Consider the following 25,862-nt stretch of genomic DNA (forward strand, 5'->3'; position numbering starts at 1 on the left):
CTATTAGACAGGTTGGATGTGTACAGACAGCTATCGGGGTTCAAGGTGAATCTTAGTAAATCAGTGGCTCGCCCGGTGGGACCCAAGAGAGGCCAGATCTGAGACTATGGTGCAGGGATTGGGTTTTAGTGTTTGGGGTGATGGGTTTTGTTACCTATGGGTGGAGATCCCAAGGGATCTCAATAATCTGTTTAGTAAAAACTCCCCCCACACCCCTGTGGGAAAAAGTTAAGGTGGACCTAGACAGCTGGACCAGGCTTAACCTGTCCTGGATGGCCCTAATTAATTGTATTAAAATGGTGATCCTCCCCAAACTTTTATTTTTGTTTCAGATGCTCCCGGTAGTAGTTCCCTCAGCTTTCTTAGAGACTGTTAAACGTAGGCTTCTGAAGTTTTTATGGGCTGGGAAGAGACCCAGAATAGCGTACAGGGTCTCACACTCCCACGGATAAGGGGTGTAGGGCTCCCAGACTGAGATTTACTATAAGGCGGCCCAGTTATGTCTGTTAAAAGACCACCCAGAGCTGCAATCTGAGAAGCAATGGGTGGCGATGAACAAAACGATCCTACGCCCTTTCTCCCCGAGTGAGAGGCTATAGGTGCCCCAGAAGGAGATCCCACGTACGGTCCTGCAGCAGATGCTGTTAGAAGTGATGTGGAAGACCTGGAAAGAACGGGGTAGCATGCAGTGGATCACGACTTAGCCCCGTTAGGGAATTTGATAACAGAGCTCCTGCAGTTTCAGGAATGGTTTGAGGCGGGCCTCAGTAGAGATGGGCAGATGTGGGATATGGGGAAATTCCTATCTATGGAAGCATTAGAGGAGTGCCTCCACATTGGTCAACTCTCCCCATTTCACTATTTGCAGCTGAAGGGGGCTCTGAATGACTCGTGTTAGGAGAACAATCTACGACGAGACCTTTGAGTTTGCCCTTTTTTTGGAGCAGGGATACAAAGGGTCATATAGCGAGTCTATATAACATGCTGTTGAGGGCAGAGACCCCCCAAAATCTAATGGCTAGAGAGTGGTGGGCCAAGGAATTTCAGCTGGGAATACCAGATCTATGGGTCACTATGTGCAGAGGGGTCACACAATCCACAGCCTCCCTCCAATGTAGAATGCAGGCGATTAAAATCCTTCATCGCTGCCACCCACCACCGCCCTCTTAGCCAAGATGTACTTGGGAGTGGACTTCGGATGCTGGAGGAGCCGATGTCATGGAGCAGATTACTACCACATGTGGTGGGCTGCACCCATATATAGACTTATTTGGGAGAGGTCCTTTCATGGATTAAGGGGATTGATGGAATTTTACAAAGTCTTTCGCCGTGGGGGCTCTTGTTCACGGTGTGGGAGGAGGATGATGGGGAAGACCAGGGAAACCACATGACCCGTACACGGTTGTGTTGCACAATTCTGGAAACGGTTGAAAATCCCCACGGAGAAGGAATTGCTACAGAAAGTTAGAGGGATTTATGAAATAGAATATATGACAGAAATTCTTGAGTCCAGGGTTAGGGTTGGAGAGATGTGGTTACCCTTTTCCCCTAAATATGGCAATTAACCGGAGTGACAGAAGGAACTAGGGTGAAAATGACAGGGACGTGCAGCTGCCTCTAATTGTTATATGTTGTTCTAAGGGCTGTGTGCTGGAGGGGGCGAGGGAAGGGGCCGGGGGGGCTTTAGAAGGCATATTGCGGTCATGACAAGTGTTCTGTTGTGAAAGATGTTTATTCTTTATGCTGATCTTCTCTATGTTATAAAATGCTGATAACTTGATTTAAAAAGAAAAAAAGAAGGACTTTTTTATAGATTGACAAAGTTATTTGTGTCTGGAAGTGAAACTCCTCACTGCTACTGCCAATCAAGCTTACAACCTACTATTACAATATGCTATGCGGGTGGTCATCAGTCATGCACTTTATGTTGGAGGTATGAATGCTATAAAATGAATGCACTGTATAGAAACTGAAACCAAACTATTTTGTTGGGTCACTGACCAAAGAATAATGCACAACAGAACAAACAATTCCTTCTTTCATTGAGTTTGTACCTGTATAAGCTGCTCTGGGGAAGGGGAAATTTCAGTCTCTTTTCGCGTCACACCAAAGCTGCCTTTTAAACTGGTATCCTTCACTTGCTGCTGCAGCAACGGCATTAAATACCTTAGCGTTAACAAAACTCCAAGAGTGAGAAGAGTAGGATGATCATCTTCCACAGGAACCTGCAGACCTACCATGAAATCAAACAGAATAGTTTTAACAAGTGCGATATACACAGAATGGCTTGGTTGACATGAACACCACACAAATAGCAAGTTTTTAAACCTTTTATTGGACAAACTGGAACCATTAGTAAGTGATGGTACAATGCAATAAAGGTTCCATGTCTATTACTCCAGTAGCATTTACTGTGCTGGCCTCTCCCATGCAACACTTTGCCTCAATGTCCACTCCCCAAACTGCTTCCTGGAAGGGAGGTCCACTCCTTCAAACCCCTCCCACCCATTCCCTGCCTTGCTTTTCCTGGAGAGGGGATCCCCGCCACTGCCCCACATCACCCACTTACCACATTCGGGACTTCTGGGTCCTGCATCCTCTCTGGTGTTGCCCACCGAACGACGACATTGGCAGCCCAGAGATACACGAACACAGTGGTTATGCTTTATTGCGGTGTGGTAAAAACCTGCACCACTGCAACTGCTGTACCGTCAAGACATGTCACTGCAGTCTAAGCTATTGTTAGCTAAGATTTCCACAGGGCTGGTAAATCTTCCTTGCCTGGTTCAACTCCAGAACTTTTTGCTTTTCTAGTGAGATATTTTCCATTAATACCTCAGTGAGTGGGAACCTTTTTCCACACTCACCTGTCTTTAACTCTTTTTATGGGTGTCATTTTTAAGACTCTCCATAGTGTCTTTTTAAAGTTATCATGTCTAACAACTTATTGGCAATAAGTGCCTGTTGTTGCTGGGTTGCCCTAGGGGCTCCCCATTTAACTTTCTTGTGCTAACCTTGAGTGAACTACAGTTCCCAAGGGTAGAAAGGATCTTTGGATCCCTTTTACATTTACTTCTGTGAAACCAGCACACCCCACCTTATGTGGAGTGCTGGGGAGATACAATGTATCTCCTTTCACATTTAAACTGTAACAATTCTGTTACAGTGACAAGCTTACCTTTAATGGCTGGTGGCAGTGATACCTTTTACTAATTTGGTGCACCTTTACCGCGTGCTGTAATCACAGCTGCAGTAAAGGCACCTAAGGGTGCTCATTTTTACCAAAATGGCCCCTGTCTTCTTTTTCTGCCATTTTAGTGTTTCTTGTCGTTTCTTGTTCCTTCCCCTGACATCCAGGGCGGGAAAATCCTTTGTTTGAGTTTTGTCTTCGGCGGGAGTCCCCTGGACACCCCGCCCAGGCTCCAGTCAGTCTGTAAGCACAGGAAGTGGGGGAGGGGTTCCAAACTTCCCCCTCCTTTGTCTTACGTCTTCCTTCAACTGGGCCAAATCCCAGTGGGGGGTTGGCTGTCCTGATTGGACAGCCAACCCCCCTTTCTTGTAAAATGCGGGGAGAGAATGCAGAGGTTGTGTTGCAGTTCCTGATAAATACTGGAAACCTGGAAGCTGAAGTGATGTCGACCACTGGAACCGAAAACCGAAGAGGATGACGAAGGAAAAGCGGCGGGAATGATTTCCAGCGGCCGGAGAGCCTGCTTTGTAACCGGAGCCTGCTGCAGCCCTTCCTTCCGATCGACCTGGGGTCTCCGAAAACGACGACCCGAACCCAGAGCCTGGTGAGACCCACTGGACTCAAGACGACCTGCATTTTGAGCCATCCCACGGGTTGCTGCGACCTTGCGTTCTTGCAATACCCCAATACCCTGGGACCTCCTGCCACTGTGCGGTGCACAGTCTTCCGAATTCCGAATCTCGCTGAAACTTCGTGGGCATCTTGGTCTATCTCCAGAGACACGAATCGAGTCCAGAAAGTCCCCTCACAAGAGTGCTGGACCTTTTAAACGACGAGAATTCAACCGCGATTTTCTGTCTTCTTCTGTGCTCCTTGAAAAGGTGCCAAAACCGCAGAACCGCATTCAGCCGCGAGAGAAATCTTGCCTAGAGCCTTCTTCATCGATCCCTGCTGCAAAGTCCCTTCTGAGGTCTTGTGTTCAGTTTCCGGGACAAGGAATCCAGTGACCGGGTATTTGGCTGCAGTCCCTGAAGTTCTCCTGCTGCAATCTCTTCTTCATTGCTGAGGTACTGTGTTGGCTTGGGTATATACTTACCTTAAGCCTGTTGGGATTTCTGTGTAGTCCTGGGGTGTTTTCTGTGATTGGGAGGTCCCTCGTCCAGTACACCCAGTCCCACTGCTAGAATCCTGCTGGGGTGTCTTCTGTGAAGCCCCTGGACCCTCTTCTAACCCTAGAAGTAAAGTACTCACTTGTTTGCCCAGTTTTCCTAAGGAAACTCTGGCTTTTGCTACTAAAGAACTTATTCTAACACTGCCTGTTGGTCACTAGTCCTAGTGACTCCCCTTCTGCCACTGAGAACACTCATGCTCTAAGGGAAAAGACTTTGAAGGGATTGGGACTTCTGCCTAGAAAAGAAATCAAGTGTTTTTACTTACTTGTAAAGAGTTGGTTGGTAACTGTAATTCTAAGAGTGAACAGTTACAAAAGTTCTTACTGATCTTGGATGTGTGATGCACTATTCTTAAAAGTATGGTTAACATCTTTCCTTCCTTAGCCACTGTTTTGCCAGTCTAAAAGAAAGTAGATGTGAAGGTATTTTACTCTCCTGTGATTAGGTTGTGCCTCTTTACAAAAGTAATGTGTTGGTATCACCAGGTTAGTCCTGTTAGGATAACTGTATGAGTGTCCCCCAACTGGGTCTTGCTTCCCCTGACTTGCTGCTAGCCTGTCTTTAATAAGTCTACAATAGGTTGTTGCCTACCTAGAATATCTATTCTGTAAAGTGTGACATTGGGTTTTACTTTCCCCTTCATTGTGAAGTTAAAGTAAAGAATAGGCTTGACCAAAGAATAGGCTTGACCTATACTAAATGTGTATAACAAGGTTTTGACTTCCCTAGAACTACTGTTAGGTGTTCCAAATAAGGTCTATACTTGGGTCTGTGTACTTTCAAGTATAGTGTTGTGTTTTATATTGTGATTTCATATAATGTTTCAGTATTTACTTAACCCCTAGATTTATCTGGGCCTACTTGTATTTAAATAAATCCTTTATTTTATAATACATAGTGTTTCAGTGTTTCTTTGGATCATTTGTATTACAATTTTCACTTGTACTGTATCTACTGCCCTCTCTCCCTCCTAAGATAAGCCTGGCTGCTCTGCCTACGCTACCATGTACTCAGGTGGTACAGTCTTATACTAAGAGTGGAGTCTTGTACTGCCTCAGTTGAATGGTTTTACTAGGCCCTTAACTGGACTTCAGAAAAACTGTCCTAACAGCTATTCCATAGACTTGTTCATTAGATGGTGCAGAGTGAAATGAATAACAAAGTAATGCATATGGACAGTTCTCAGAGAAAAGAAACAGCCTCAACATTTTGGGGAAAAGAACAAAACATAAAAACACACAGCAGCACAATGCGAGTCGAAAAATCTGGGACGCCAAATAAGAAAGACATTGGCCATGATATTGTGCATTCCTAAAACAGGGAATGAAGAGCAAAAATGAGTGCGTCGAGCACAGTCACTTGTGTAAGGTACATCGAGCCATTTTCATTAGAATTAAATAGCAGGCTTTCTTCGTGAAATGCCTTCTCAAATACAAATAGGGCCTTGAATTCAATCTGTAGGTGTGTGGAAATCCAAAATTACCTGTCCAAAACTAGATAATGGTTCAAAGACCAAAGCCCAATCTGAAGATACATTCTGCCTTGCCCAAAGTAATGAGGGAGGTACAGTGCTAGCTACAAATGTGCCCCATTTTCATACCTCACCAGTCACTACAGAGCATACCACAACCAAAACTAGCTGGGTGAAGAATGGGAGTACATTATTCTGAAGCTTAGAAAAAGAAAAATAGGGTTAGGCACAGCATCCATTAGGGGTCAGATGAAAGGTCCTTATTAATCAAGAAATCCAGTTTGACTACATTATTGACAGGATAGTAGCAATAAGCACACTCCTATACTGATTTACTCCAAACATGTAATTTTTAGCTACAATTACCCAGTTTCAATTTGGTAGAGGTATCCATGTTTAAGGGCTTGGAGACAAGAAACAAATGGCTTCAATTTCACTGTCTAGATCCAGGATCAGCTGGGTGTCAATTAACTATATACCCAATAACCAAATATCGTGATAATATCCAACAGGAGCAAGGGCTAGATGTTAAAAAACAAACCGAGAAAGTGTAGAACCCTGCGACACTCCACAGAAAGCCAGAGAGAAAGCAGGCCGCTTTTGCTGCGTATGGACTGTTGATTTTTCAGAGGCACTGTTCAAACCACTGCCACTTTAATACAGATGAGGCATTGCGGAGATTGATCAGCAAAGAAAACAAACATGGTAATATGCATAACAAAGGTTTTATTAACAAACGTGTCTAAGTTGTATCTGCAATAACAAATAGGTAGGACCTGAATTAAAATAAAGTGGGCATGTTGGTTATTTACATGGTGAGCAGTACTGCAGAATACCTTAACGAAGAAAGGTGTCTCAGGGAAGAAAAACATACCCCAACAAAATGTTCTCCCAGTTCTTGCCAACTTTAAGGCTGCAACTTCTCAGCCAATCAATAGGTAGTGAGAATAAGTTTTAGGGTTTAAGGGATTCTCACTGCATCCTGGTTGTCAACAGTTCTCGACATCTCTCCTCCTTGGTTCTCAGTCTGGGAATTGTAGGTTTCCGTAGCCTGACGTCCAACAGGTTTCAGGGTCTCTTCTCTATGGTTCCCAATCTCTGGTTTAAAGGGGTCCCCAAAACCTCCATCCTACAAGTACAGTTCAGGTCTCCTGTGGGTCTCTACCCGGAGTTGGGAGGAAGAGAAAAAGCTACTGGTCGAGTGGAGATTTGAGTCTGCTTGATTGAGCACCCCACTGAGTTGCTCCGGTAGACAAGCAGGCCTCAACACGTCTCTGTGGTATGATCTCCTCCTGCTGACTCTACCACCTTCTCCTCTGCCCACTGACTACCTCAGATTCCCTCGCTTAACAACCCCTCGAGAGATTCACCAACCACTTCCTGATCCCCCATCTCGACTACTATGTCCTGCTGATGTCTCTCTCCTACTACCTCCTTCACCTTACCCACCAACTCATTAAGATGTTTAATCTCCTCCAGACTTTCTCAAACAATCTCCTGCTATCCTCTGCTATCATTCTATTGACTTCCCCTACTAGCATCTTGGTGATTTTCTTCAACAATCCTCTCATGAGGTTACACACCAGTCCAATTTCTCCAAGCTACTCCTTTCCTGGTCCTCTCCTCCAGCCTTCTGTCTCCTACTATCCCCAGGCTCCAGAGGTTCTCCCTCAGTCGCCTTCCCCCAGCTCCTTCTATTCATCTCTCCAGCTGGATCCAAACTGCCTCTTCCTCCCAACTTGCAGATCCTTCTGACACGGGCCATGTCTTTTAAGGAACATTTGACCCGCCTCTCTAGTGAAAGGGGATTCCAGTGTTTTATTTGGGATGAGGATGGGCTGTTGGGCTATGCCCCTGAGGAGGACTGCAGCTCAGGTGTGGGAGATGGGACTGGCTCATCAATCCCCTTGGTCAATCCTTACTCTGCCTGACGCATCCTGGCTCTGCCTTCCCACCTCTACTTTAATTCTTATTTCTCTAGTCATGGGCGGGTTATTGCTGTATTTAGGCACTAAAGAAATTGAACTCCCTAACAATTCACTAAGATCAGAACGTTCCTATTGGTCCTTCAGGAAACATCTTAAGACTTAGCTCTTCACCCAGGGTTCTAACTGAACAACCTTCCTGGCTTAAGACTTTAAATGTTCTTGTTACTGCGCCAATTAACTGTACCCTGATCAGTAAATATTATGTTAAGTATCCCTTTTGTTGTAACCAGTGGCTTGATGCCTCTGGGCTTAGTGCGCTTCATAAATGTTTTAAATAAATAATAAATACATTTATTGAATAATTGTTAGCCATTTCAAACAGAAAAGACTTATAAAGTATGCAATAACAGTGTGTAGGAGACAGTATTTTTTGATTGAGGTACATCTAAACTAGTGAAGGCGTTTAGAGTGAGAAAATGTGCCAGATACAAGGATGGGATTTGGGAGACAATGTCTTTAAACATTGACAGCCCGAGACTGCAGCTTCCAGAACCGTGTATGCCATGTTGAAGTACCCAACTCCCTCTTCCTCTCTAGGTAGGTAGTTGGCATAGGGACTGGCCTAAACATAGGGACTGGCTGATGGTTCCCAACCCCATGGGGATGGCGTCCAGTTCTCAATAGGGACTTTGGGCTAGTAAGTCCCCCCTGCACCCTCCCTGTTGAGGTTTGGCAATCATCTCTCTGGTAGTCACACCTTCACACTGCCTTTCTGGAGGACCAGCTCAGCCGGTCCTTTCTTAACTGGGTGTGAGTGGAGGGCTTTTCAGCCCTAGCTCACGTCACGCTTTTCTCCCTTTCACTTTGTAAAGCTACAAGGTATTTGTTTGGTGCAACATTTAAAATTCAACCTTACACAATACTTCAAATACAAAATCAGTTGATTAACAACTAATGCAAATAAAAAAAGGTTCAACTATAAATATCAACAATAATTGAGCTTACACCTACAAAACTGTCCTACATCATATTTCACAAATCACTAGCCTCATCATAAAGCATTCATTTAAAACGCAATTTATAAATCACTACCCGATATACCCTGCGTTGGCCGGGTTATTACGCGAGAACAATATGTAGATTCCTAAGAAGCATGATGGGTGGCGATGGTGCCATCAACTATGGCCCTATAGTTCAATATTACTGTAGTACATGTTCATTGTAAGGCTTGTTTAGAAACATTTTTGTTTCCCTCGACAGTGAACATGGTTTACGGCTTTGTCGGCAGGCACCAACACGCAAAAATCCTCTGGAAAAGTGAAGTCACCTGATGTGGGAAACATCCAGAAACTTCTGGAATGGTACCTAGCTGCCTTCATCTTCGCCTCTCAGGTCCATTTGCCTCTCTTTTTTTGTTTCCCTTCCTGGTGAACATGGTTTATGGCTTTGTCGGCAGGCCAAAAACCCACAATCAAATGTTGACTTTTGCTGAAATACAGGGAAAAGGGGTGGGCTGTCCAAATGTCATGTAGCCATTAATGTTCGGAGGGTCCTAACGGGTGATTGTGCAAAATGTGAAAAAGTGTGGAATTGTATAAGGAACATACATAAAACCGCAAATCCACACATTTTTGCGCATATATATCCAGATATCTATATGATCAAAACTTTTGTTTGCATCTTAGATCATATAAATATGTACATTCAACACACAAATAGAAAAGATGTGTTGTTGGTACAATCACCACAAACATACACAAACACTCCTGTTCCTACACCCATGATTTCATGCACAGAGCAGACGAAAACATAAAAAAACAATTGGCCAATATGATTAGAAAATCTAATTAGATAAAGTGCAAGATCCCCAATGTTTTCTTTTCACTTGCCACAGTAGAATATAAATAAGAAAGTGCCAAGTCCCCCCACTCTATCCACTGTATCTCCCATAGATTCTTCAGCATCTCAATATTCTTGATAAATATCTTCCCGAGACACCCACTCCCATTAGGTTATCTAAATATCTTCACATGCATAAAAGAAATCATTCATTATTTTTGTGGATTTATTGACCAATTAATTCTGAAAATTCTCAACCAGCATTTGGTTTGGCATCTTTTAACAGTAGCGTAGTACTGTGAGTTGGAATCCGTGTGTCCGTATGTTCATCCATTGGAATTAGTTCATGTTCAGGTATTGTTGCAAAAAGTTGTGTTTTGAGAGATTTGCGAAATTGGAAAACTGCAGGGGCATTTTCGAGCCGACACTGGGATCGATTTCCAGAGGGTGGGTGCATGACAAGAGAAGCGAGGAGCGTCGGCAATATGTGGAGCTTAGTCAAAAGGTACGCTGGTGGGCTACTCCTGACTGCTTTGCAGATGATACATGCAGTCTTGAAAAGTATCCTGGCCTGGTTCAGATAGGAAGGGGGTGATTTGGTGAAATTTCTGTGCACCCGTATTGAGACGTGCTACAGCGCAGTGGACTGCTTTGAGGTGAGCCAAGTGTGCAGCTGGGAGCCCCTTCAGGAGAGCATTTCCCCCATTGATGCACAAGACCATAAGGGCCTGCACTACGGTCCGGAAGTCTTGCAGCGGCATGAGGGTTTGATTTTGTGAAGTGTGGAAATTCAGAGCCAGGCCGTTTGGGTCTTCTTGGCTATGTGTTTCTGTAAGGACAGGCTGCGGTTATTGTGAAGCCTAAGGATTTTGCAGAGTCAGAGTTATGGATCAAATCTTTCTAGGAGCATATCATTCAGCCACTGTTGGATACATTGCTGTTTAGCAAGCAGACCCATGAGGACAAATGCAGTATTGGATCGGTTTAGTTTGAGGCAGTGTACATCCAGAATCGGATGATGGCTAGGTAATCACAGAGAAGAATGATGTCCTACATACTATTTACTCTCTTGTACAACTGAGTATCGTCCATGTATTGGTGGATGGCTATATTGGGATCTTTGAGGAGAGGGTCCAAAGGCTCAATGTAAAAGTTAAAAAGGATTGTGAGAGGATGGAGGCTTGGGCTATTTCACAGGAGACCTGAAGTCGGTTAGAACAAAACGAGGTAATCCGGACAGCCCGGTACCTGTCCAAGAGGTAGGTAGGAGATAAACCAATTAAGGACAGTGCCAGAGAATCCCATACTGTCGTCAAGGATGAGAGGATGCAGCGGTTGATGGTGTTGAATGCAGCCAAGAGGTCAAGGTCCATGATTTGGGAAACATTCACCACTTGGATAGTGCATGTCTCAATGCTACACTGGGAGGGAGGGGGGTTGGTCCCGGACTATAGTCATTTAGGATGTGATGATTTTGCCATTTAGCCTGCTAGTTACCAGATATAATGATGGTCTCTTATAAATTTGGAAATCAAGCTAAGTTAGCTGGTCAACCACTTGCAACTTTTTATTCCCAATCGTCCAAACCATGAGAACTGGGTTTCTGAAAAGTGTGTCTTTTTTACTTGTCTATATTAATGACCAATTCATTTTCCATGGCCTATTGATGTTCTTTTACCTAAAGACTGCTGCAGACTAATAGGCATTCCTTTACCCATGTGAGGAGAGCAGAGTGTTCAGGTGGTGCCGTATTTGCCGTGCCGCCGAAGTGTCTATAGTTGCAACGTAATGAGCCGCTACCTTCTGCATGTGGCCTGGTGAGGACAGACGGAGGATCATCCCCATGCTGATCCTGGGCACAGCATCACATCACTTGTGGACACACCCAGCCCTCCCTTAAGAACCTCACCTTACACCAACAAAGTCAGGCAGGGGGACTTCATCACACTATCAGAATCGAATGCCAAACTGTGTCCTAAGCAAGTGTCAACTCCAGGAGATCCAGTCTATTGCATAATCCTCATCCTCCAAATTGTGAAGTATGTTAAGGTTGCAAAATGAGCGGGTATAAAATTGCTATTTTTAATGTTTCGGTATCTGTAACATCACTGTTCACTTCAGAAATTGGCAATACATGAAGTGTTACTCAACGGAGTGACTAACATACTCCTAGTCCATAGTCCCCTTTCATCCATACTGTATGGGCATCCCTCGCTAGGGACGGGAACAGAACCTTTTTTCACCAGAAAAATAACACTTTCCCTATTAATTTATATGCACAGGGACGCGGCCCTGGGAGCATGCAATCCCCTAACCACGCCCACCGGCGCCACACTTCAGCCCCCTTTGACTGTTGGCTGTATTGAACTAGCCAAGCTAGCTGCTCTTATTTTAGGGGAAAGGATGGTGGGACCTATGTAGGAAAGGGGACTATGGATAAGGAGTATGTTATTCACTCCGGTGAGTAACACTTAATTACTCCTATCTGAATATCGCTAACTCTGCGAGCTGAAGTAAGACCAACCAGTAGCACTGTTTTGAGCTTCACTAATTTGATGTCCACTGTGTCCATGGGCTCGAATGGCTTTTGCGCAAAAGCGCTTAGATGAAGGTTAATATCCCAGACTGGGTGCAGGCATCTAACAGGAGGGTAAAACCTGGTCAACCCAGCTAGATGCCTCTTCATCATTGGATTAGGTCAACCTCGCTTGATGCCTCTTCACCATTGGATTAGGTCAACCTCGCTTGATGCCTCTTCACCATTGGATTAGCCCAGGAGAAGGTAAAGCCGTCTGAGTTCCTGTAAGGGCCAATGGCCGCTGGGTATGTTCTACAGGTGTCAACCTGGACCCTTGATCTGGCTAAGTACACCAAGAAAGACAACACCTGGTCCAGAGTGCAGGATAGCGGGTCCACTCTGTTTTCCTTACATCTGAAGCAGAACCTGGTCCATTTGCTTTTGTAATGCTTTCAAGTAGCTTGACTCCTGCTACCTGGATTATTTCTATGTCATCTCATGACAGCTGGAGATGTTGCAGAGTCAGCTGCTCAGGTACCAGGCTGCTAGGGTTAGCATCTCTGGGCAAGGATGAATCACCCACCCCAACCCCCCCTGCTGCACCAGGAGCGGGGCCTCCCCGAGCGGGAGAGGGACTTCTAGTTGGGCTGACAGCTGCCACAGGTCTGAGAACCAAGACCTGCCCGGCTACTGTGGCGCTATGAGGATGAGACAAAGTCGCCAGGATTGTCAGATCTGGCAGACAACCTTGTGGATGAGCGGGGAAGGACGAAAAGGGTATGCCCACATCCCATTCCAGGGGATCTGGAGCACGTCCAAGAGGCAGCCGTGCCCCAGTTACTACCCAGGAGGAGAACTGCTGACAAGTCTGGTTGCACTGTCGCAAACAGATCTGTGATCGATGACTCCACCTGCTGAACATCTCTTGGAGGACTCGTGTTCAATTGCCACTCGCAATTGTTTGAGCCCATCGTTCTTAGCCTGCCTCAAGGTTCGATTCTCCCGGCAGATGCACCGCTGAGAACAAGATATCCTTCTCGATCAGCCACTCCCAGATGCTGAGGACCAGTCTGCATAGGAGATGGGGGGTGGGCAGATCTGCTGCCCCCTGCTCGTTTATGTAATACATGCAGGTAGAGTTGTCCGTCCGAATGCAAACTGCACTGGTCCTAATTAATGCCAGGAATGCCTTGAGTGCAAGCCAAATGGCTATCATTTCCAGCCAAATTATGTGGTTTTGCTGGTCGTTCTTGGACCAGAGACCATATACTGAATGAGTCCCCAGAGTAGCACCCCACCCCTGAGTTAGGAGTCCATAGTCATAGCATAATCCGTCTGAAGCAGAAGGATTGGTGTGCCTACCATTTTTTAAAACATATTTTATTAGCATTTAAATATAGTTAACATTTAACAAAAAATGAGGTGATAAACCAACAAAACAGTCTTCATTAGATGCTGTGGTATCTTCAGTGTCTATACAGGGGCAGAGGTAGGTGAATTCGTGAGTTTGGGTGCCGAGGTTGGGTCAAGTCGGGCGTCTTTGGAAGTTTAGGTGCACCTCTTCCTGGCATTATGTTGTTTCTGGGGTTCCCTTCAGGGGGGTTTGTGGTCTGCAGTAAAGGGCATATCTCTTAGGAGGGCCTTCCACGATTCAAGGGTGTTGTTTGCTTCGTCTGTTCCATAGTTGGCCCCTTCCTGCCATGCTCTGGTCTCTGCCTCGGACCACCTTTCTAGTTCCTTAATCCAGCGTTTATATCTCTGGCCCCCTGGGACTTCCAGGCCATAGCTATGGTTCTTTTCGCAAGGATGCAAGATAGGTCCATCAGTTTGACTACGTGCCTGTATATGCTTATTTTGGGGTGAGCTCCTAATAAGCAGACTTTCGGGTCCCACTCATATCTGGTTATGCCAGCAATTGTGCAAGTCTGCCTAACTCTGGACCAGAGTGTCTTTACCCTATTGCAGGTCCAAAACATGTGGATCATGTCGGCTGTGTCGCTGCCGCACCAGGGGCAATTCGGTGAGACTTTGTTGAATTTAGCCACCCGCTGTGGGGTCATGTACGTCCTGTATAGGGTATTCAGTTGTATCTGCCTGAACCTGGCGTTGCGGGATACATCTTTGGGGTACAATAAAATTCTTTCCCATTCTTTGTCGGTTAGTGTGATGCCCAGGTCCATTTCCCATCTCTCCTTGAGTGCTATGCCATTGGGGTTAGGTTTGTCCATCAATCGGCTGTAGAGCCGGGTTACCGGTTTCCAGCCATCCGCTAGCTCGTACATCTCCTGTAATAACGGTTCCGGAGTGGGTTCCTCGGGCCAGCTGTCCCATTTGCTTCTGGCGATCTGTTTGAGTCGGTGATACCATAGAAACTGGCCACTGGAGAGTCCTTCAACCTCCTGCATCGATTCAAAGTCTCTGAATTTGTCCTCTTCGAACATGTCCCCCCCCATACATAGATCCCGGCACTCTCCCAGCTTCTTGCTATCCTCAGATCCGTCGTGGTTTTGCATGCATCCGCTAGGATGGGAGAGTTGGGTAAATATGGATGGCTCGATTGTAGGATGGAGCGAGTTCTGGTCCAGATCTGTCTACCTAATTTCGCTATCATGGGGACATTCTGTGTCTGCTTGAGGGGGTTCCAGAGTACTTCCTTGGGGAAGAGATTGGAGGGTATTTGTCTCAGTAACGTAGATTTGTTGTTTTGTTTGTCCCGACCCCGTCACAATCACTGTGTGATTCACTCTCCCTCCACTTTTACACCACGGCTATTGAAAGGACTAAAACTCTAAACACCAAATTGGCTCTCCTACAACCAACTGACACTCAGCCGCCCGCACCGGCCAGCCCCTCACCTGCGACCTCAACGCAACCAACGTTTGAATCCTTTAGTCCATTATCACCAGAGCAATTTCTCAAACTTCTATCTGCCCGCAAACCATCTGGATCGCCACTAGACCCTTGCCCAGCTAAAACTCTTAAAGGAATTTTTGCCTCTACCTGCGCAGGGGAGCACGCAAGATCTATCATAAACGACTCCCTCTCCTCCGGTATATTTCCCGAGACATTCAAAATGGTATACGTCAAACCTCTAATAAAAAAATCTTCGCTCGACCCTAACGACGTCAAAAACTACCGCCCAATCTCAAACACCAGGTTCCTTGCCAAACTCATTGACCGAACCGTCTACTCCCAACTAAATGCCTTTGTCGAAGCCAATAACCTCCTAGACCCTGCTCAATCAGGTTTCAGATCACGTCACGGAACCGAAACCACCCTAACGTCGATCTGGGACGACCTCAAAATGACAGCAGACGCCGCAGGATGCGCAGCACTAATCCTCCTTGACCTATTCGCTGCCTTTGACACGATCAATCACTCAATCCTCCTAGACCGCCTCCACTCCCTAGGAATCCGTGCAACCGCTCTTAAATGGATAGCCTCTTTCCTCAAAGACAGGCACCAAATAACTACACTCTCCAGCTTTACCTCCCAAGCTCGACCAGTCGACACGGGAGTCCCTCAAGGAGCATGTCTATCTGCCCTGCTGTTCAATCTCTACCTGATCACCCTCCCGCCAATAATTCGCTCACACAACATCATATGTTACAACTACGCCGACGACACCCAACTAATCTTAAAATTCCTGAACTCGTAACCCAACTCCCGACCCGACCTGGCAGCCTGCCTCCTTAACATTGACCGCTGGATGACCCAAAGCCACCTCCTGCTAAACCCTGCCAAAACAGAAATCATGGTGTGCGGCAACTCCGATCTTCTTCCGCACCCTCTTCCCTGGCCACCCGCCATGGGCAACTCACCGACACCCTCCAACACAGTGAAAAATCTTGGTTGCACCCTAGACTCCGGCCTAACACTCTCGCGCCAAGTCAATAATGTCTCAAAGTCCTGCCACTACCACCTTAAAATCCTCAGGCGCATCTTTCCATACCTCTCATTTCCGAACAGAGTCTCTGCCGTCCAATCAATCGTTATATCCAGACTGGACTACGGAAACCCCCTATACCTCGGAATCCATGCCTACCAGCTGAATAAACTCCAAAGAGCACAAAACGCGGCAGCCAAAATGCTGCTTGAGCTAGGTCCAAGAGACCACGTATCCCCAGCCCTCAAGACACTGCACTGGCTTCCAGTAGCCCGTAGGGTGGCTTTCAAAACCTTATGCCTCACCCATCGAGCACTGCATAAAACTGGACCTCAATATCTTCAAGAAAAACTAATACCATATCATCCCTCTCGCACCCTAAGATCAAGCTCAGCCGGCCTCCTAACTATTCCTAAAACAAACTCAATCAGGATAGGCGGAACATCATTCTCAGCCCAAGCTCCATCCCTGTGGAACTCGCTCCCACCCCACATCCGCCTAACTGAGGACTTAACGTCCTTCCGCAAACTACTGAAAACCTGGCTCTTCTCCTAAAACCAACCGGCTTCCAAACTAGCACCATGACACCGACCTATTGAGGGGAAGAGTGTCGAGGGCGGATGAGTGTCGAGGGCGGATGAGTGTCGAGAGCGGATGAGTGTCGAGAGCGGATGAGTGTCGAGAGCGGATGAGTGTCGAGAGCGGACGAGTGCTGAGGGCGGACGAGTGCTGAGGGCGGACGAGTGCTGAGGGCGGACGAGTGCTGAGGGCGGACGAGTGCTGAGGGCGGACGAGTGCTGAGGGCCCATGAGTGCTGAGGGCCCATGAGTGCTGAGGGCCCATGAGTGCTGAGGGCCCATGAGTGCTGAGGGCCCATGAGTGTTGAGGGCCCATGAGTGTTGAGGGCCCATGAGTGTTGAGGGCCCATGAGTGTTGAGGGCCCATGAGTGTTGAGGGCCCATGAGTGTTGAGGGCCCATGAGTATTGAGGGCGGATGAGTGTGGAGGGCGGCCGGATGTGGAGAGCGGCCGGGTGTGGAGGGCGGCCGGGTGTGGAGGGCGGCCGGGTGTGGAGGGCGGCCGGGTGTGGAGGGCGGCCGGGTGTGGAGGGCGGCCGGGTGTGGAGGGCGGCCAGGTGTGGAGGGCGGCCTGGTGTGGAGGGCGGCCTGGTGTGGAGGGCGGCCGGGTGTAGTGAGTGAAGACATGTGTGGAGAGAAGACGTGTGTGGAGAGAAGACGTGTGTGGAGAGAAGACGTGTGTAGCGAGAAGACGTGTGTAGCGAGAAGACGTGTGTAGCGAGAAGACGTGTGTAGCGAGAAGACGTGTGTAGCGAGAAGACGTGTGTAGCGAGAGGACGGGGGTGGCGAGAGGACGTGGGTGACGAGAGGACGTGGGTGACGAGAGGACGTGGGTGACGAGAGGACGTGGGTGACGAGAGGACATGTGGTGGCAAAAGGACGTGTGGTGGCGAGAGGACGTGTTGTGGCGAGAAGACGTGTTGTGGCGAGAGGACGTGTGTGGCGAGAGGACATGTGTGGCGAAACGACATGTGTAGCGAGAGGACGTGTGTGGCGAGAAGACGGGTGGAGGGCCGACGAATGTGCAGAACGGACGAATCGCTTAACTGCATGAAGTCCATATTATACCTAGAATGCATGGATCCTTTAAAAGAACATACCTCATATCACACCCCACGCTTACTCTCTCCTTACACCACCACCCAACTAGAACACAGAGATACTATGACACCATTCGGTATAACTGTTCTCATATCAACATCTGACGCCGCTCACTCCACATCACTCTATGTAATCACTGTTGGTCTCGCACCCCCAGCCAGGCGTTCTCCTCAGGCCTTACGCTGCCACTCTCGGTCTGGATAATTCCTGCCAGATTCGAACACATACTCCTGACCTCTCAGCCACCACACCTACCGCTATGAAGCAGCTTCCACAGGAAATTTCGCACCAGCTGCACACATACCAGATGCGCACTCGCACCTATTAGACCCTCTCTCCTCCCTCTACTGACTAGAACTTCGGTTCCCAAGGGCGTTCAACCTACCAGCGCCTTCAGACCATACCAATGGTATATAAGGCGCTATATAAGTGCAAAATAACATAACATAACATTGAAGCCACCTTGTCACGTGGCTGAGCTGTGCAGCTAAGTAGTACATCTGAAAGTCGGGGAGTTGTATTCCGCCTTCTTTGTGTCGTAGCGTGAGGACAGAGGGGTAGTTTGTGTCTGGAAGGGCCCCATAGGAAGTCTCGGATTAATATTTCAAGTGTCTTGAAGAAGATGGGGCGGATATAGTAACAAATGTTTGTGAAGAAGTATAGGAACCCGGGGAGAAATATCATTTTTGTAATGGCCACCCGACCCATCATTGCAAGTGGCAGTTTTGACCAGAATTTCATAGAATTGCGGAGTCCTTTCAGCGCCATTTCGGTGTTGTGGTTGTGTGCGAGTTCTGGGGTGTGATGGATGTTTATTCCCAGGTATCGGAATGCTTCGGGTTGCCATTTTATCCCCACTACTGGTAAATCAGTTTTTGCTAGGCCTCCGAGTCTTGCCAGCGGGAATACACAGGATTTCGATCTGCTAAACTTGATTCCTGAGTAAAGGGTGTAGTTGTCAAGGACGTCTAGTATGCATTTATTTGTGGGTCCTTCACATACAAGAGTACGTCATCGGCGTACAGGGATATTATGGAGTGTTGGTCGCCCAGTGTAATGCCTGCGTCGAAGAACTGTTGTCTGAAATAGATGGCAATTGGTTCCAAGCCTAAGATGTATAGCATCGGTGATAGCGGGCACCCTTGCCTAGTGCCTCTCTGAATCTCCTAGGGGGTCGAGATCATCCCTCCAGTTTTCACTCTTGCCATTGGTGAGTTGTAGAGCACCTTGATCCATCTCACAAAACCCTCTCCAAATCCAAACTCCCTCAGCACCTCGACCAACCATTCCCAGAATATGGAGTCGAAGGACTTGACGGCGTCGAGTGAGAGTACCGCAAGATCCTTGTCTCTCGCGGTGGTCTCCGCCATGGTGTGTTGAAGTCTTCTGAGGTTGGCCGTGGTGTTGCGTCCCGGGACAAAGCCATTTTGGTCGTCGTGAATCAGGGTTCCCACCACCTTTGCAAGTCTGTTGGCTAGGATAGTGGTTAGGATCTTACTGTCGTAGTTTAGCATTGCTAATGGGCGGTATGAATCACAGTCCGTGGGTGGCTTGTTGGGCTTAAGCATGGGGATTATGATTGTTTCTTTCATAGTGTTAGGGAGTATCCCTACTTCGTATGCCTCCGTGTAGACCTCAGGTAGTATCGGATTGATGATATCTTCGTAAGCTTTATAAAATTCAGGCGGGAGGCCGTCACTGCCAGGAGTCTTACAGGTGGCCAGCGACCTCATAGCTTCCTTAACATCTTCTGTAGTGATCTCCATTTCCAAAGCTTCTCTCTGTTCCTTGGATAGTCTCGGTAGCCCAATCTCTTCCAGGGTGTTCTTGATTTCTCCTCTGGATATTTGCCTATTGTGGGAGTATAGTTTACAGTAGAACTCTGCAAAGGCGTTGTTAATATCCTGTTGGGTCCTGCATGTTGTCCCGTTCTCAGTTATGATCTCTGTGGGAGTGTGTCTTGGTTGTTCTCGTTTGCATAACCAGGCTAGTATCCTGCCTGGTTTATCGGCTTCTTTGTGGGTCTTGGCGGTGTTTGTTACAAAGTCAAATTTGGCTAGCTTGTCCCAGGTTGTGCGACATTCTTCATGAATTTCTTGTAGGGTCTCTTCCATTTCCGGGGTGGCGACAGTGCATGCCTCGAGGCGTGTTATTTCAACTTCTCGTTCATCTAGGGCTGCCGTCAGGTGTTTCCGGATGCCTCCAGCCCCCATCACCTCTCCTCTTATCACTACCTTCATCGCCTCCCAAAGCGTGCTCCAGGTTGATACAGAACCTTTATTGTTGTCTATGTAGTCCTCAAGTTTGTTGCCGAGGGCTTCCCTGAATTCTTGATCCGTAAGGGCTGCGGTGGGCATTTTCCATGTCGGGATCCGTGGTCTAGGTCCCCTTAATTTCTATTCCATAATTAATGGTGAATGATCAGAGATCGATCTGCCTAGGTATGCTGTTGCGTCTACCATTGAGGTTTGCTCTCGGTTGATGAACAGATAATCGATCCTTGTGTGAATCTTGTGAGGGGCCGAGTAATATGAGTAGCTTCTTTCATTGGGGTGTTGCTCTCTCCACATGTCAACCAAGTTGAGGTGATCCAGCGCATCGTTGAGTGCTTGAGTGGCAGCGTTTCTCGGTTGCTGGGGGGGGGTGTGGATCTATCCATGTTTCCATTTCTGTAGCAGTTAAAGTCACCAGCCCATATGAAGGTGCCTTCCCTGTGATGCGTCATTTTGGCACAGAGCGTTTTGAGGTGTGAGGGAATTCCGTGTTGTGGAAAGTAGGAGTTCACTATACAGACCGCCGTATGTTCAAAGGTTCCCCATATTATTAGATACATGCCTTCAGGGTCTGCCTCAGAGCCCAGTAGGCAGAATGGTACGTTCGGGTTCACCCACGTGAAAACTCCTCGAGCATAGCATAGCTAGAGTAGGGTGCTCCTTTCGCGGTGCCTCCCCACCGCTCAGTTAACATGGACGAGGACTCCTTCGACAGGTGGGTCTCTTGGAGTAGTGCAATGGATACCTTCTTTCTGCGGAGATAGGATTGGATCCTATTCCTTCTCAAGTATGATCCCATAACACGTACATTCCAAGTTATGACTTTCAATTGTGTCGCCATTGGGATGGAGTGTTGGATTCCGTGCGTCTACCCTTTCCTGTGTTTCCCATCGGTTGTTGATCATCCTCGGTGGTTCCCAGATCTCGGTTCTTAGTTTTGGTTTTGCTTGTGATCTGCGGTGGTCTTGCCCTCTGCCTTGTTGGTTGCGCTAGTGTGAAGACTGTAACTAGAGTAACATTTAACAAAATTGGAACTGGTGCGCCCAGCGACTGCGTTTTTCTCGCGGTGCTCAGGCACTCTCGCGCCATCAGGTCCCATCCGGGTATCAGGCTCGAGCGGGGTCGGACAGGCAAAAGGCCTGTCCTCGTCTGCTCGTGGGGGCTAGGTCCTGTGCCTGGTGTGAGGCCAAGCGAGGGCCGCATCTGTTTGATAAATAGTGGTGTAGGTTACCTCCTTGGTTGTCGTAGGGTAGTGATGCAGTATGCGCTTATGTGTCAAGTGGATTTCCTCATTTGCCCTTGGGATAGGTGTCCCAGTCTTCTGCTAGATTGTTGTCTTCCATCCACATATTGGCAGCTGCTGGGGACTCTAGGAAGATCGCACGGCCCTTGTGGATGACCTTTAGTCTCGATGGATAGAGTAACATATTTTAGGTTCAGTTGCCGGAGTCTGGCCTTGATGGGTACGAATGAGTTTCTCTCCCTTTGCACCTTAGGAGTATAGCCTGGATAGACAGAGATTTTAGCGTTGCCACGTTCTATGGGGCCCCCTTCCCTGGAGTGCCTCAATATGGTTTCTCGGTCTTGGAAATTAAGCATTTTGGCGATTATCGGGCAAGGGTGGGATCCTGGGGGGAGGGGTTTCTTCTGGAGGGACCCGTGTGCCCTTTCAACTGGAAAGCCTTGTGTAAGTTTTCCTGCGCCTACTTCTTGTTGTAGGAAGGCCTCTACGTATGCTGTTGGGTTCGGGCCTTCGTCGCCTTCTGGCATTCCCAGTATCCTGATGTTGCCCCGTCTGGCACGTCCCTCGGCTTCCTCGGCTCTAGCCTCGAGGATGGCGACCTGCCTTTCAAGGTCTGCGACTTTGGATTTCAGTACGACTGTTTCCTCTGTCGTCTCTTTTATGGCCGTTTCAGAGTTCGTCACCCTTTCTGTTAAGTTTCTAGCATCCTGGCGCATCAGTTGGATGTCTGATCTGAATTCGTCTATTCTGGAATCGATAAATGTGCGCAGCCATCCAATGGCTTCTAGCACTTGGGTTTGATTTTCGGCAGAATCAGCACCCTTTGATTGTGCGGGTTTTGGAGTGTGGAGGTGTGGGGTGGCTAGGTTTTTTGACTTGGTGGCGACGTACGTGTCCATTGTGGAGGGTGTTGGTTTGCTCCTGGAGGACATGTTAAAGTCTTGGTGCTTTAGCACTGTGCCTGTCTGGTGAGATTTGTGCCTCAGTTCTCGCTTATGGCCCTTATGCTGGGTCTCAGGGTCCGGTAGGTGCGTGGGGGCTGTACTGTTGCAGTTGCCTGGAGAGGGGCGTGCTCCACTCAAATTGCAGCACCTGTGGCACAGTAGCATGGGTGCTCCAAATGATTTTGGCATCTCTTTGTTGCTAATGAGAGTTTTGGTAGCGTGCCCCCCAGGTCTCCTCACCTCAGTGACTTTGGCTCCGCTCTCCGTGGGACTCAGCGACGTAGTGGTCTCATAGATGGCAGGGAGCCGATGACGTGTCTCCTCGTGGTTTCGCCCTCACGTCTCGTGTTTCAGGCTCCCGCGGTCGGACCCGGAGAAAGAGCTGTGGCCGGCCGTCCGATGCCCGGTGCGTTTCGTGTTGTAGGGGGCGGTAAAGCGCGGCGGTTTTCGGTGTGTGCCTCGACCGCGGTCTTGGCGCCTCTCTCCTCCTGCGGGCGCTGCGGCGGGAATAGCTGACTGCCTGGTCTCGAGTTGATGCGGCGTCATGGAACGGCCGCCATCTTAGGTGTCGGCGGGGACGGGGGGGTAGGGCAGAACGCGCGGGATTGTGGACGTTCTGCGTCCCGATTTCTTATCGGAGGCACTGTCTCTTGGCGAGGATCGGTTTCCGCACCACCGTGGTTCGATGTGGCACCGGAGGTATGCCTGCTTACGGCAAAAAAGGATCAAGATGCAGCGTCTCGGCCAGAGCTCGGCGCCTCAGCCTCTGTCCACCATGAGCTCCAGGCCACGCCTCCCCCTGGTGTGCCTACCATAAGGTTCACATCCCACCCCCACCACATGAGGTCCTTCAGTAGGAGCAAAGGTATAGTGACCAGGGATCCACGATGACCCGACTCCTGGCCACAGGATACTGAAAAATGCAGCTGCAGCCTCCTCATTCACAGCCTGGTGTAAGGGATAGCCAGGAGGCATGCCGCCAGTACTCCTAGCAGGTACTGGTACCACCAGACTCTAGTTACTGCTTTGATCGCTGCCACATTCTCCCCCGTTTGGGAACACCCTCTGCTTCCGAGGGTCCCAAAGCAGCCCCAAAAACACCAGAGTGTGTATAGGGTAGAGCTGAGACTTCTGGAAGTTGATTGAGAACCCCAGTTCGTAGAGTGTACTCATGAGTCTGGTCGTTGAGTACCTGACCTGCTCCGAGGGCTCCCCTCTGACTAACCAGTCATCAAGGTAAGGATACACATCGAGGCCTTCTAATCTGAGCAGGGCCGCCACAGCATTCTGTCTTGCGACTACCCTCAGCACTCAGTTCAGGCAGAACAGCAGCACCTTGTATTGAATGTTCAACCCCATGACCCGGAACCTGAGGAAGGATCAATGGGACTGCACTATGAGGACACTCAAATATGCGTCTTTTAGATCCAGGGAGCACGTCCAGTCCAACCCTCACACAGTGCGTCCCCTATAAGCACTGTCGTCACCATTTTGAACTTCTGCAGAGGTAGGTATAGATTGAGGAAGGAAAGATCTAGGGCCCCTCGCACGCCCGCCTGGTTCTTCTTTTGAATGGCAAAGAAGCAGGAATAAAAGCCCTGCCACTGCCACGCTCGTCACCAGGGAACGAATCGCCACCAAGAGTGAAGGAATCCCAATCTGTGGGAGGGGAGTGAAACAGGGGAGAGGGGATGGCAGCGGAAGTGGGAAGCCAGAGGAGACCACTGAAATCACCCACGACTACGTGTAATGTGAACGCCAAGCTTAACTGTGCAGGGCCAGCCTGCCCCCAAATGGGGTGCTGCCGACCTGAGAAGAGCCATTGTTACTTTTTTTGGGCCTGAGGCAGATGACAGAGGGGGACTGAAAAAAGCCTTTGTAAGAAGACTTCTGGTGTTTTCACCTCTGTTGGCTGGGTGACCTGTCCGGTTGTCTGGACCGGCAGTCCTGGAAACCCCGGAAACCGCCCAAGGATCGTCCTCAGTCTGATTGAGAGTGGCCCTGTGTAAGGTTTTGGCTGTTGGTTTGATGGGAATGGCCAGGGACTTGGCCATCTGTGAGCTGCTCTTCTTTTTATAGAGTTCCTCGTCATTGGGGAGTGAAACAAGCCACCGCCCTCGAAGTGTAGGTCTGGGATCCTGTCCTGAACATCAGGACTGAAACTGGTTGCCTTGAGACATGCCGTCCTTCGCATGTTAGTTGCCACACAGATAGCCCTGCTTGCAGTATCTATGCACGCCACCGTGGTCTCCATGATGTCCGTCATCACGAGTTTGGCTTCTGTGAGTCCTGCCTTGAAAGAGGCTTGTTTTTCAGAGGGAATATATGGCAGGAAGTCCGCTATCTCTCTCCACAGCCATTGGTTAGCCGTTGCCAGGATGGTGTCGGCATTGGCTTGCCCGAGGTAAAGTCTTGCGTTAGAGTAGGCCTTCTTCCCGTAGGCCTCGAGCATTTTCTATTCCTTGGCCCAGCAAAGCTGAAGCTGCGGTGCTCGTGGTAGAGGTCTGAGGCTTGCCATTCATAGATGCCACCGCAATCACTGAAGACACTGGCTGGAGGTGCACTGACAAGAGCAAAGTGTCTTCCTCCACCTACCTGAATTTAGCATCCAGCCTTTTATTGGTGGAGTGGGCTTGAGCAATCCCTTCTTCGCAAGGGCCTCCACATCCTTCTGTAACACAATGCCATATCTGGATTCTGCTTTAAATGGTGAGCACTTCCGCAAGAACCCCTGACCCCGGCAGCTCCCTCTGGGGCTGAGGAATGCCGAGGTAATTAGCTAGCCCGGCAATCCTATCATGGAATGCCCTCGCCAAAGAAGGCATGTCCTGCTCCTCCTCATTGGTGTCTTGTTGGTCACCTGTGTTAGAAGGGGCCCCTGGGTCCACAGGTGTTGATTCAGTCACTGAAGAAGTCCCAGGCGCTGAAGCTGGGGGCATAGGCACCGCTACCGGAATTAACGGAAGCATGGGCAACGGTGGTGGAGGAGGTAAAGGCTTTGCAGGTGGCGATGTGGGAGGAAGCATCTCCTGGATTATGCCCTTGAGGATGTTCCATATCTGTGGAGACTGCATTAGGGTAAAAAATGTGTCCAAAAAACTATCCTCGCAAGCGGGCTGGGAGAACTCCTGCGCCGGCTGCGGTAAAGTAAAGGCCTGCTGTCTGCTCCCTCCTTGCAAGTACATGCCCTCATGGTGCCTTGACTGACCCGAGAATGTCGGGTATGATGTGGTCCATGTTAGTGGTCTCATAGCACCCCAATCTGCCCTGGCCACACGTTCGTGCCTTTGCGGTTCACCATGTTGGTGGGCTTCTGTCCTGGGCACCATCTTGTCTGCGTGTGCTGCCATTTTGTCTGTGCCTTCCGCACGTGCCTCTGTGGACATGAGCCTGCCTGGACGCATCGGCTCTGCCCTACCCAGCACCGCAGGTAGTGCTGTCTGCACTGTATTTAGGTGCCCCCTTAGGCATGTGCCCGGTAGCAGAGCTAAGCCCCTCTGGATTTGTCCCGATACTAGAGCCAGTAGGCACCTCGATGGTGGTACCGGTTGTGCCCTTAGAGCCGGTAGCTACAAGAGCTTCAGTGTCCTTGCTGCCGGTGCGAGAGTCTGACTGACCCCTCCGAGCAGTAGGCTTCCCCAGGAAGAAGTAGCCACTGTGCAGTGCTTTCGAGAAGAGTACGCTTATCTTCTTGGTCTTCCTACGTATGCATTCCTTAAT

The 25,862-nt window shown here is 48.7% G+C and overlaps 1 protein-coding gene across 4 annotated transcripts in view; it reads right to left on the minus strand.

The window, feature by feature from the left end:
* HTT (huntingtin) overlaps positions 1–25,862 on the minus strand; it is a 2,905,635-nt gene that overhangs the window by 2,577,506 nt on the left and 302,267 nt on the right. For all 4 annotated transcript variants that reach the window (XM_069632055.1, XM_069632053.1, XM_069632052.1 and 1 more), the window contains exon 8: positions 2,055–2,233. In XM_069632055.1, coding sequence (XP_069488156.1) covers positions 2,055–2,233 — 179 coding nt within the window. The remainder of the gene's footprint in view (positions 1–2,054; positions 2,234–25,862) is intronic.

The sequence above is a fragment of the Ambystoma mexicanum genome, chromosome 6q (assembly GCF_040938575.1).
Source record: "Ambystoma mexicanum isolate Mex_15411 chromosome 6q, UKY_AmexF1_1, whole genome shotgun sequence".
Classification (NCBI taxonomy): domain Eukaryota; kingdom Metazoa; phylum Chordata; class Amphibia; order Caudata; family Ambystomatidae; genus Ambystoma; species Ambystoma mexicanum.